Genomic DNA, 13,483 nt, shown 5'->3' on the forward strand with positions numbered 1-13,483 from the left:
GCAGGAAACACCCGCCTGCACAAGCAAGGGGGACAGGGACGGGGTGCGCTGGGCCTCAGATGGGCAGTATTGCCTTCAAATGAGAGGCTGTACTCGGCATCCCCTGAGAAACCCAGGCACAGTGCCCAGAGGACAGGGCCCGCTTCCTGGTATTCAGTTAAGCTAAATCTGAGCAGAGTACCAAGTCCAATCCCAACAAGTAAAGACGACTCTGCTCACAAAGGACACACGCGTAAGGCCCGCGTCAGGCACGCTCCTGGTGGGCCTGCTGGGCACCTTACCCCCTCAGGGCAGGCGGCGCCCACACTGCTGGTGGCTGGGGTCACACTGCTGAGACCCGGCCAGCTGTGGCCAGGCTGGTGGAGCATCTGGCAGCCAGACACAGACCCTGCCTCCACACCACACTCTAGCCTCTGGCACCTGAAAGGCCCGGTGTGCGTCAGGCACAGAAGTCACGGCGTCGAGGACATAGCTGACCCCCCGCCTGCCTCTCAGAGGGTACCCACATTGTGGCCCGGATGCTGAGGACCAGACTCCCTTCAGGATGGACAGCCAGGGTCTGGGAGGCAGACCTGAGACATGTATGTGCAGCTACACATGTGTAGCGCCTCCTGCAGCAGCAGCCAGTCACTTTGGAACTGAATTTAACACTGCCACTCACAACCACAAGAGCAGCCCTGACTTTGGAGGCGAATTCCGTCTGGCAGGGAGCAGCAGCCTTCAGGGAGACCCAGGAAAGCCTGTGTGGGGCTGGGGCCGGAAACAGTGCTGGAGGCCCCTGGGCTCTCGGCCCCCAAGTTTCCCTCCTGAGGCCAGACATCTCACTGGACTAACCACAAAGTCCTTCACAGCAGACAGCAAGTGTGACAGTGGCCATGGGGTTGAGCTGGAGCTCCAGGTAGGCGCCATCAAAGCAGGCCCACAGCACGCTCCCATGAGGGCCAGGCCGTCAGGGATCATAGGTGATGAACTTGGTCTGGGACAGCCCTGGCCCCACCACAGAGGACCCAGGACCACAGAGGGCCTGTCCCAGAGCCTCCCCACCATTCTGTCCCAGTCCCAAAAGTGGATACCCGCAGTCACACCCGGCCGCAACCCAGAGCCCCACTGCCACCAGGAAGAAAGCCTGGGTCAGACAACGTACGCTGGTGACACAGAGCCACCTGTCCCCAGCCGTGCTGCGAGGCCCTGCCCACGGCTGGCGCAGCCTCCCGGCGGTCACTCTGAGGACCTTGCCAGCGGCTCACTCCAAAGCCCACCATGGAGGCTGCAGGGCACGAGGTGACTGTCGACACTGTGGGGCCTGAGCACAGGCAGGCAGAGTGGCAGGCAGGTGGAAACGTGTGGGTCAGCTGGGGAAGCTGCCAGGAGCCCTGAGGGCCAGCTTCTACCCTGGAACGCCAAGCAGGCCCTCACAAAATCCTTCAGAGCAGACAGCAGGTGACGCTGGCCGCCGGGGTGAGAAACTCCAGCCACAAAAATGGAGCCCCTATTCTCAGTAAGGAGAGGAAAAGGCAGGCTCAGCCAGGGCCCGAGGAGACAGAGCCCCTTTCGGCGTGACCTCATGCTAATTCCACCTCACAGGCCGGGAGAGGTTTGAGACTTTCATCTTAATATGCCAATTTGAAAACAACAATGGACTTCAGAAATGAGAAACAGTCAGATGTGGCCACTGGCTGCCGCTGGGTTTGATGTGGGCACAGAGACTGGCCTTTGTACAAGGCGGTCGGCCACGCACGTGTCCCTACTGCAAACATCGCCAGCCACTCATTAGGAAAGGCTGAGGCCCATGATTTTCATTAATTCTCCTGGACCACCAGTGCACAGCCCTCGGCCAGCACAAACACTGCCACAAGATGAGGACCCCAGGCTGAGAGCGCCCCTCAAACAGCATGGCCTGTATTCTCTCGGTTAAGTGTTGGCTCCCAGCCACAGTGACAGGGAAGTGCTCTCTGTGGCTTCCATGCCCACATGGCACAGACACAGGAACTGGCACCAGGGGCCTGGTGTCAGACCTGGCTCTCGGCTCCCTGAGGGTGTTGAGGCCAGCATTAAAAAAGTAAAGGCTGCTGCTTCCACGCAGGAAGGAGGCCCGCCCGCCCGCCCCTCCCCAACAGCAGGTTCTGGAGGAACTGAGTCCTCTGTCCAGAGGCAGAGGCCACGGCAGGCGGAGACGGTTGGAGCTGACCATGCCCTTGACCCTGCACTCAGAGGACCTGCACTATGTGGACAACATCTGTCCCCAGCCCTGGCCAGGACTCCCGGAGCCCATGGGAAGGCACGTTTGGGAGCTGGAAGTGACCGAGAGACCTTCCTGAGCCCATCGGTCCTTTGCCACAGCACAACTTGGGCCAGCAGGCACCATCCACAGAAACCTGTTGGCATAAGACGCCACCGCCATCTCGGCTTCCTCAACTGAGAGAAGGACTTTTAACACTCAAGCCCTCAGGAACTCAGTCCATAAGATGGCCCATCAATAAGATGGCCCATCGATAAGATGGCCCGTCTCTGCCCGGGGTCAGGAGCGAGCCAGTCCATTAGCACCAGAAGGGGATGTGCGCAGCGCTCCATGGACACTGCAGGAGATCTGGGTGCGGGACAGCAGTCCTCGCTCGTGACGGCCCCACGGCAGGCCAGATAGAGAGCCGATGGCAGCATGACTGCGGCAGGCTGATGGAAACCTCCAGAGCACCGTGGCCCTGCCGCTGTCTCCTCGCAAAGCTCCCGCAGGGAGTCATGGCTCCGGGTACCAGAGCTGCACGCTGACGGCCTCGACTGGGGCCTCTGCAGCCGGCAATTGTGCCCACCTCAGAGCGTGGCTCCCAGGTCTCTGGCGTCTCCATCTCTCAGGGCGGCACTCCTGCAGCTCCGTTAGATTAATACCTCACAGGCTGCAGAGGGACTGCGGGGGCCCCAGCCAGTGGAAGACGAGGAGGAGCTCTGTGTGGGACTGGTCAGTGCGTCAGGTGGAGGTTGAGATGGGGAGGCTCCTGACCCTCAGTCACACGCGCGCACGCACACACACACACATGCACACACATGTGCATGGTCTGGCTGGGAGGCACTCTCTGGCTCATAGCAGGAGGCTCTGAAGATGTTTCCATCTTCCTGTGACATGGACCCAGCACCCTTTGGCCATCACCTGAGGCTGATCCCTTCATTAAAAAGCCAAGTATTTCTCCTGACACACGGGCATCTGCCAGAGTACCGCGCCAGTGTTCTCGGGCTGTGCACAGGAACACGTTGGTGATTGCCGGCTGACTGAGAGGCCCGGGTCTTCCCTGGAGGAGCTTGGCACCATGGCGGGGAGCTGCAGTTGGCGTAGGTGGCGCCAGTGCGTAGGGCATTGTCTCCGACTGCTCCACTGCTGTGCGCCTGGCTGGTGAAGACACAGATGCCACGTGGCCTCGAACCCACGGCCCTCGGGCAGCCAGTCGGTCTCTGCCACCTTGGTTCAGCTTCTGCAGGAACGAACACCTGTCCCCTGGGGCTGCAGATCTTCCTGTGCCCAGTCAGGGCAGGGCCAGACACACTGTCCAGCCTGCTTGACTCCCAGGCTGTCCAGGAAGGGTAGGGGGCCTGGCCTGCTGTCCAGTTTGCTGGACACTCAGGCTACTATCAGGTCCACTATCCCAGCCTTCTAGACTCCAGGCTGCCAAGCTTACTCTCTAGTCAGGGCGGGGCCAGACACACTGTCCAGCCTGCTGGACGCCCAGGCACGAAAACCAGCCATTTGCCAGTTTAATGAGCTTGCTAAGGAACTGTTACTCTGTTGGACTCGAGCTGCTTTACAATGAGAAAATGTAAAAGAGTAAAGCAGAGCTCCAGAGGCAGAGGCTGCTGCTCAGCACTCCATCTTGAGGGAGCTAACCGAGGATGTGCAAACGAGGCTCTGGCCGAAGCTCTCGGTGGGCAAGGCTCCGAGCAGGGCCGCTGGTCAGAGGACTTTAAATGACAACACAGTCCCCAGGGCCCTGCTGCGGCAGCTCTCTGACGGCACGTGGAGGGCGGTGAATTTGGGGTATAATTTTATGCTTTAGAAAACATGCCATTTCAGTGAAAATGGGAATATTTAAGGTTTAACCTGGGAGGTAAACATCTATTATTTAAAACATCAAGTTCATTTTAAGAAAAGAAGTTTGAACTGCTGCACGCTCCTGCTGCATGGGCCCTTCTGCCTCTGGCAGGCGACAAATCTGTCAGGATCCTGTTTGTACAGGTACCTGTCACAACAGTGACCTCTCTGCTTCCACCTGAACTCAACAAAATGCAAAATTCAAAAAAAAAAGCGAGATCCCCGAGCCTCCCGTGCATGGAAATGTTTGTTTTTAGCCCTGTGCTAACCTCAGCACTTAGCATGGCAGGACGACGAGTGAACAGAGTGGCAGAGGGCGAATTTATATAGATATCTCTTTTTTTGCAGTACTGGGGATGGAACCCAGGGGCATTCTACTTTCAAGATACACCTTCAGCCCTAGTTTTTAGTCTTTTTATTTTGAAACAGGGTCTCACTGAGCTGCGAGGGGCCTCACTAAGGAGCTGAGGCTGTCCACGAACCTCGATCCTCCCGACTCCGCCTCCCAAATGCTGGGACCACAAGTGTGCGCCACCACGCCTGGCCTAAGGACAAATTTATCCAGTGGCAGGGCTTAACTGGCCCCAGCACAGCGCGGGGGAGGGAAGCGCTGGGTTAGCACCAATCAACAGAGGGAACTTAGCCTCCCAGGCGAGCACACACCGGACACGGGCACCCTCCTGTGACGCTCCTTAGGACACCGCACACTGCAATCGACTCACGCAGAGTCAAACAGTCAGAGCCCAGAAGCAACATTGTACTACATAAATATCCCAAGAAGGTATGCAGCGGCGGTGTGCGTGGTGGTGAGGGACCCACTTTACAACTGGGATCACTATTCCTTCTTTTCTCTCTCTGGGGTACACACTGCTGCATGCACAAGGCTGATGGCTGAGGCGTCTTCACAAGGACCCCGCCCACTAGCACAGTCCTTCCTGCTCACGGGCGGGCAGCTCTCAGTGCTTCTGGCAACTGGTCACTTAATTTGCTCACAAACGTCTCTGGGACAAGGGTGTGGCTCAGTGCCATTTGGTGAGACCCTGGGTTCTATCTCCAGCACAGAAAAAATAAACCAAGAACCCCCACCCTCTGCAGTGTACTTCACTCACAGCCAAGCACAGACAGGAGACCGTGTGTTCTCCAGGAAACTCTCGGAGCTGGGCTAGGCCTCCGGCCTTGGGCAGGCGTTTGAGGCAGAAACCTCTGCTTTCTGGCCTGCTCCCTCGCTGCACCTCCTCCTCTTGAGCTTCCCGGGGTACAATGGTGTTTCTAACATTAAGGGTCCAGCCCTAATGGGGCTTTTGAAGGAAAAAGCTGGGCTCTTCAGCTTTGAAAGAGGACAGGCAGGATTATGGCTCTGCATACAGCTTACAGCTTTGGCCCACGAGGCTTTCAGTCTGAATGTCAAGTTTTGAAGGCTACCCGCCCTTCTAAAGGCCAAAACTCCTGGAGTTAAAGACCCAGACTTACTTCCCAGTCCTGAAAAGTTAGCTTCAGCCCTGCCCGGGAGGCAGTTTGACTACTGGGTGGGAGGCAGAGGCAGGGCAGGAAGATCTGGTACCCAGACACAGGCCTGGCCCCAGGCTAGGCGGTGCCCACAGGATCAGAAAGCTCAGGAACGTCAGCCAGGTGAAGAGGCACAGTCCCGCACAGGCAGGCACAGGGACACGCTGGGGCCACGCCCACAGGCAGCCTCCACAAGGAGGGGCCGTAGCCCTCGGAGGTCTGTCTTTTCAGACCCACTTTCCCTCTGCTCTGAGCTGAGATGCTCATTTCTCCAGCCTTGTCCACCCCAGGGAATGAGCACTCAGCCAGGATCCCAGGGAGGGAGCAGAGGCCCCCGTGCCCCGTACCACGCACAGAAACGGTGGTCTGAGCCAGATGTTCCCCACTGCCACGAGTGTACCAGGACATCTGACCGACTGTTTCCATTTACACTGTGCATCCCGGGAGCCATCGGCAGCCCAGAAATGCAGCTGGACCTGCCAGGCACCACTGTGGCCTGAACAGCCTAGCACCGGCATGGTGGCCAGCGTCTCTGCGGCTAGCCTGCACACGAGTGGCCTTCGCTCGGCCCCTTCCCAAGGGAACCTGAGGCAGTGGGCACCACGGACAGACATAGGCCTCACCTGCAGAGACAAGGGGCCCGGACCCACCCACCCGGGGCCCTCCACCAGCACCTCTTGGGCCTGCGGTGGATGCAGGCACAGGAGGGGCTTCCCCAGCCTTTGATTGAGGAGGTTCTGCGCGGAAGCACTACATTTAGCATTTCTAATTAAAAACACGCCCAGGAGCCCCAACTCTATAATGAAGAAAAGCAGCCTAGGAATGCAGAGCCTCGTGGTCCTGGGACCCCTGGGGACGCAGAACGGGAGCAGGAGGGGCGCCTCTGCGGATCCCCGGGCCCGGAGCACATGGACCCACACCCACTGCCTGGGAAGAGACGGCCACTGCCCAGCCTCCGCACGCCAGCAGTCCATGGCCCAGCTCCAAGCGGTAGGCCCACTGTGCTGGAAGGTATGCCCTACCCAGGCCCTCAGTACAATTGCTTGGCTCATCTCTGGTCAGTGCAAGGGTTCCCAAAGCTGTCCGGACAGGCCCAACATATGGAGCGCTGCCATCTGCCCATCCCTGGGAAGTCCCCCAGGCCAATGTCCACACATGGAACCGAGCCTCTGAGGAGCACCTGGCGCTCTCCACCCAGCCCCATGCATGGCTGTCCACATACAATGCCCCATCCAGACAGGCAGGAGCACCCGGGGATCTGAGAGGGCCATGACAGAGATGGCCGCCGCCTGACCTGGCCCCGGCCCACAGAGCTGCCTGCAGCTGCCTATGCTCCACGTCTCCCAGTGAAAACCTCTTCTTCTTCCCTCAGGACTCAGACTCTGTGAACCCTACTTGTAGAAAAGCTCTGGGACAGCAAGGGCTGGCACCACACCTGGATGGCATGGGATGAACGAGAGAGGCTGGCCTTGTCCACGGACCACTAGAAGCCCAGGACGGCTGATGGGCTGGAGAGGCGCTGGGCAGGTGAGGAGGGCTCAGAGGGCCGCTCAGAGGGCTCGCACACAGTGCCACTCTAGGGCACAGAGGCCCACCATCTGGTTGTCCTGCCTGCCCGAGGGTGTTGCTGGGGAGGCCCCACGTGGCAGCAGGAGGCAACCGTGCCTGCCTCGGCGGGTCTACACTGACAGAGAAAGCCCCTCTGTCCCACAGCAGCCCAGGTAACTCATACTCCAGAGGGGCTCAGTGCCCCAGGCCTGTGGCAGGCCCAGCAGGGATGGTAACACCACGGATTCTGAAAGAAACCGACTTCCACCCCAGTGCCTCCGCACAGAGAGAATGCCCTTTAAACATGCAGCACCCACCCACATTCTGTATCTTGTTCACGTCGGAACAGACCCTGGTGTGTAGACTGGGGCTTGATGGCTGAGGCTGCCTGCCGGCCTGGGTCCCTGGAATGCCGGGTCAGGAATCCACCTGCAGGCGTCCAAGAGGCCTCTGCGTCCCAGGGAGGCGGGGCTGCACGCAGCCCTGCAGGAGAGCCATCTTGTCCCCAGTTAGCTGTACCATATGGAGTGGCCACAGGCTGGGCCAGCATGCCCTAGATGGCCCATGTGTGCACAGCCTCCCCTGGCTCCGGCCAGGCCGGGGGCTCTGCCCTCAACACACACTCAGGCAAACCACTTGAAATAATGCAATGTCACAAAATTGGTCACGTAATTGGTTACATAAAGCAACCAAGCCGAGTGTTACTTTAGAATTTCCCGGCATGCCTGTGTCGAGACCCTGGGCTGGCGGTGTGGCCAGGAGGCACCTGAGCTTCAACGGGCCCGTTCCCAGCTCCGCAGGGCTGTGCTCTGGGCAGACGCACTCTTGTGAGGGGCCTGGGATTTGTCTCCTTGCCTTGCTGGACAGCGAAGCCAGCTGTGCCCAGGGTGGATGTGCACCTGAGACCTTGTGCCTAGGCATCTCAGCAGATCTGGAACGTTCTACCTCACGCCTCAACTGTTATTGCCTTAAACGACCACAGCGGGGTGGCTCCACCATGAGCATACAATGTGGTAAAGCTGCCCGGCATCCTCCCGGCCACTCTGGGAAACGTGTGGCGGATGCTCGTGGTCATGAGCTGCTGGGGCGTTTCGGGCAACAAGGCCTTTGCAGCAAGTCTGTGGACTTGCTCACGTTCGTGGGTAAACCAGACCCTGGCACTGGGCTGCGTGTGCAGAAGGAAATGGCAGCCGTGAGGTTGTGAAAACCTTCGCTGTGCATGAGGCACACAGAGGGACAGAGGGCCACGACACTCATCCTGAAAGAGGAGTGGCCGCTGTGCTGCCGGCACGAGTCCAGCCCATGAAAGATTAATGTGCTGCGCCGCGGCCGGCACCGCCAGCAACAAGGTCCCGACACCTGGTCAGGGTCAGGACTGCCTCTCCATCCCCAAAGCAAGGGGCCTCACGCATTCGCGGGTCCCGGGGCCGGGCAGAGCCGCGGCTATGGCTGGCCTCCGGCGCAGGGCTCCTCTGTGGCCGCGTGGTTCTGCTCACTGGCGTCGAGACCCTGGGAGAGCTCCAGAGGGCAAGGCAACAGCCAGGCCCAGCACTCACCTCAAGGACCCAAGAAAGGACTCCACCTGGGACCTCATGCCTCGCGCTCCAGCCGTTGAATTTATAGTAAGCTAGACAAAGGATTTGCCTTGAATCTATGGGGACAAAGTGGGCCTTAAAGCCAAGACCTAACGCGAGTCCCCAGGGACCAGGACCTGGCCAGCCCCAGTGGCCCCCAGGCCCAGGCTCCGGCAGGACCCCTGGCCCAGCCCTCTGCCCCACACACTGCCGCCCCCAGCGAGTCTTTCACACCCCGCTGTGGGCCGAGTCCCAGGGCCACCAACCCGGATCCTGCCCACAGCTCTCTGATTCAAACCCTTCCTCAGCCGGGCAAGAACTGTGCTGGCTGCCATCACAACTGCTGAGCCACAAACTACAAACCTAAAATGCTGTTTAGGAACCGGCCGGGTTCTAGTGCGTCATATTTCAGTGACCCATGAATTATTCACGTGAAGCCGGCCTCCTGGTGATGGACCAGATGCTATCGGCAAGCTATTTGGTGATTGGTAACCGAGCCGCCTTCTGTGGCCCCCTGGGTTGGAGCTCAGACTCTATCCCCACAGAGCTCTGTATGTTCCTGCAGGGCAGGGCAGTGCTGAGGCTGGGAGGAGGCCCTGACAGGCCCCTGGACATACTCCCCAGGGTGGCCAGGAAAGCACCCACTGCCCGGCTTTGGGAAGTGTGGCTCCTCAGCCTCCTCCTATCAGCAGCAGCCAAGAGGCCCAGCAACCGCAGACCCGGACAGATTCCTAGAACTGGCAGCCAGAGAGCCAGGCCAAGGACTGGAAGGACCCTATGGGAGCTGGCACCTTTAGGACCATGCTGACAAAGCTAGTGGTCTCCAGTGATGGGTAGCTGATGGACCGCTGATGGCCAGCAGGATGGGCGGCCATGGTGTCTTCCAGCAGAAAGAGATTGTGTCCATGAGAGGGGATGAAGGGCAGCACACTGTCCAGCAGGAGGGCCCCAGTGGAGGGAAGAGGCCCATACCCACCACTGGTCAGTGGAGGCTCAGGCAAGCCCCTCACAAACCCAGCATCCCCCAAACCAGTGAGGCTTGCCAGACACAGCACCTTGCCCACCCGGGACCCGCTGCCTGCGATTCCACCCAGGTGGAGGCGGAACACTCCGGTTCCTGGTGTGGCCTCCTCCTGCACCTCCTCTTCCTCCTCCTCCCCTCCTGGGTGCTGCTGGGGCTTTTCTGTTCTGCAGGTCGCTCACTTCAACTTCATGGACAAACTTGTGAACCACAGAGGAAAACACGTCTGAACATCGGGAAGAGACAGTAGCTTTCGGACACGGGAGGGCTCCGGCATGCTCCTGTAAGCTGGTGGATCTGAATGGTGACCCCGCAGGAGATGGCAGGGCGGCTGGGCCCCAACACCAGAGGATGCATCTGGGCTGCCCAGGGCCCACAGCGCTACGTGCACGCCCACCTCTGAAAGCAAGAAGACAGCTTGGGCACGGGGCCACTGGCGCAAAAGGATGTGCCAAAATATCTCAGCAGCACAGAATGAAACCTTGTGGTTACTGGGCTTTCGTGGCAACTGAGAGTTTCCTATTTTCGTATGTTTTATAATTATGTGCGAATTCTATTTTTATCTAATTTGTGGTCCACAACTGAAAAAGAAAACAAAACCCCCCCGATCCCCTGTTTTTAGCTGCCCACCCCATACTGGCATAGATGTGAATCCACTCTGCACAGACACATCGGGAAACTCTTTAAATTACTAAGGTCTCACTATGAGAAATGCCGACCAAGACCGGCGCGTCCGCTTCCTGGGGACCATTTTCTCCCTACCACGAGGGGCGGGGGGTCATCCTGCCCAAACGCCACCAGCCACTGCCATCAGGGGTGCCCATCAACACATGGCATTTGATCTGAAATAGTTCTAGGGACACGTTTCGAAGACATTTTGAATGACTGATTCAAGTTTCCTACTTCCTCCAAAGCATCTGGATTCTCCGGCGCTGTCTGTGCTGGATGACCGTCAGGGTCCTGGGATGGAGCAAGCTGGGGCACGGGCGGTGTGCGGGGCCGCGTGTCAGCCAGATATCCTGATGACGCTCTCTGGGGCCATCAGCAGACGGAGGAACCGAGTCCGTTAGACCACCAGGGCTCTCCACACTTGCCACCGGCTTCGCCCTCCCAACACGGCCATGGTGCTCGTGACCAGCACTCAGGCAACCGCTTGCAGTGCCAACTCTCGCCCGGGGTGCTGCCCTTCTAATAAAGGCTCGGTGTTCGCATCCCTCAGCTCCGCAGCCTGCACCCCTTACCGATATAATTTAGCACAAATGGGGGGTGTTCAGCCATTATTTCTCCGCTGCTTATTCTCATTCTCCTTCTTTAACCGACTTATTTCCTCTCCTTTTAATATCTTTTCCATTCAGCAATAATGTGCTTTTATTCAACGAGCGCCATGGCGAGACAGGGGAGGTAAATACCTGTCGTTATTTAGCACAACTAAATGCAGGCATTATCTACCCGCTTCTCTTGGGAAGGTGGGAACTTCAAATGTCAAGCCCGCTGCTGCGCGCTGAGGCGTCTCCTGCATTTTCCCACATCAAGCAGCTAACAAAGAAGGTATTAATTGGCGCCAGGCGCACGGGCCACAAATACCACCTTAACACCATCTGCAGGTGCAGCTAAAGCGCTGTGCTTCGCGAAGGCCATGGCTGATTGCAGCCTTGGCAAACAGCCACCGTGCCCACGGCCTCCTGCCCGCCAGGGCTTTGTGTTACCTAAATGGAATAAAGTCAAAACACAGGGTTCCCGCTGAGTACCCTTCCGGCTTGCAGTATTCCCTAAACAACGGGTTGGACCCCCCGCCTTTGGCACTGGGGTCCTGGGGCAGGTGCTCTGTTACCTGTGTGGCTGGACCCCTGAACATTGCTTTAGCTGTCAAAATGATAACATCTGGGGGACCCCAGCTCATGGGGTGACAGACAGAGAAAGCTGACCCCTTCATAGCCCGCTGGGATTTCATACCCATGTCTCGGCAGAGAAGAGACCCGCTGGGGCCAGTAGACATACCTGTCCCGCACGGCCACCCTCTTAGACGTTCTAACTCCACAGCAAGGGAACAGGTTCTCTCCCAGGAGTTAATGAGGCATAGAAATGCCACCAGGGCCACCCCAGGGCAGCCTGCCTAATGGGACTCGGGCACAGGAGAGGCTGGGCCTGCCTCGCTCGGTCCCTGGCCGCCCCCTCTCCCCGCTGCTTCCCTGGACGCCTCCCAGCAGGCTGAGAAACGGTGGGCCCAGCACCTGCCAGGCCAGGGGAGGGGTGGCGTGGCTGGAGAACTGCTGCCTCTGGTCAAGGGCTTCAGAGACGAAAGAACAGAGTTGTTGAACTCAAACAAGACCTCCAGGTATAAATGCACCTGCTCTGCGCAAGCCTTTAAAACAGTTCTAGGTGCCCTGCAGAGTCCTCGGTCTGTGCTCTGGGCGCAGAGGGCGCCTGACTTGGGGCCTTTCAGCATCACAGTGGCACAGAACTGGCACACACTCCTCGCAACTGCACTCCTGGGTTGGACTCCCGCTCTGTCCCGGGCTGGCAGCAAGGGACAGGACCTTCTCCCACAGTGGCAGGCGGGAGCCAGGGGCATCCCCGTGCTTTGTCGGTCAGTGGCTAAATGTCACGATGCCGGGGTGCCGGGGCAGGCTCGCTGCAACCCCAGGGGCTGGACTCTGGCTGGAGAGCAGCGAGCTTCTCTGTGGCTGTTGAAATGTTAACATCTGTGGTGGGGGGCGGGGGGCATTACGTGCAGCAAATGTACTTGTGACTTTTCATATTTTCTGTTTTTTGTGGTACTGGGGATGGAAATCAGGGGCATTCTACCTCTGAGCTACACCACCAGCCCTACTTTTTTTTTTTTATTCTTTATTTTGAAACAGGGTCTCACTGAGTTGCAGAGGGCCTCACTAAGTAGCTGAGGATATCCTCGAACCACGATCCTCCTGTCTCAGCCTCCCAAATGCTGGGATTACAAGCGTGCGCTACCACGCCCGGCTTCATATTTTCAACTTACAATCGGTTTATTGGGACCCAGCCCCGTCATCAGTCAGGAAGCATCGACGCTGAGGGGAACATGGGCCCCTGGCTATATACTGTGTGGACCTTTTAGCTAACCTAGCTGGGAGATAATACCTTCTTCACAAGGGGCCGCCCTGTGAGCTCTGCCCTACCTGCACGACGGGGTGTCCTCCGGCCGAGGCCTTCACGGCCCCACGGCTGCCCTCCGTCTCGTAGTGCGCTCGGTGGTGGGACTTGGGCTGCACTTCGATCCGCAGCTCGTAGGGGCCCGAGTGGGATGGCAGCTGCCAGTCGAGGGCGGGCAGAGATGGGCTGTGAAGGAGAGAGCAGCGGTGAGTGCCTGGCGTGCGAGCCGCGGGCAGCGCTGGCCGTGGGCAGTGACCGCAGGCCAGCTCCCAGTACCAGGCTCACCCGTCCACCGCCCACGCGAGAAGCCTGGGCTCCCACCACTACAAGGCCCATCCAAAGTAGGACCTCGGTTTGTCTGAGCGCCCTGAGGCAGGGGTCGTTTTATCACGTGTGAGGCTATGGCTTGCAGCCATCCACAAGTAAGAAGATGAGAATGCGTTCATTCTTTCAAGACTGGCTTCTGCCAACTACTCCTTCTTAATAAGACGGGTTCCCAAATAACTGAAAATCTCAACACTGATGAGGCAGGAGGCCGGCGAATCAGGCCTCGGAGGCTGAGCCCACTGCTTGTCTCTGCAGACCCCACCAGACCCTCAATGTCTGTGCAGCAGGGAGGCGGAGGCAGCTGCG

The 13,483-nt window shown here is 58.7% G+C and overlaps 1 protein-coding gene across 5 annotated transcripts in view; it reads right to left on the reverse strand.

Moving 5' to 3' along the window:
• Positions 1-13,483, reverse strand: part of NFATC1 (nuclear factor of activated T cells 1) — a gene marked incomplete at both ends in the record, with an annotated part of 95,165 nt that overhangs the window by 53,998 nt on the left and 27,684 nt on the right. For all 5 annotated transcript variants that reach the window (XM_080714748.1, XM_080714745.1, XM_080714747.1 and 2 more), the window contains one exon: positions 12,877-13,036. In XM_080714748.1, coding sequence (XP_080570874.1) covers positions 12,877-13,036 — 160 coding nt within the window. The remainder of the gene's footprint in view (positions 1-12,876; positions 13,037-13,483) is intronic.

Source organism: Muscardinus avellanarius, assembly GCF_963383645.1.
Source record: "Muscardinus avellanarius genome assembly, chromosome: 17".
Lineage (NCBI taxonomy): Eukaryota > Metazoa > Chordata > Mammalia > Rodentia > Gliridae > Muscardinus > Muscardinus avellanarius.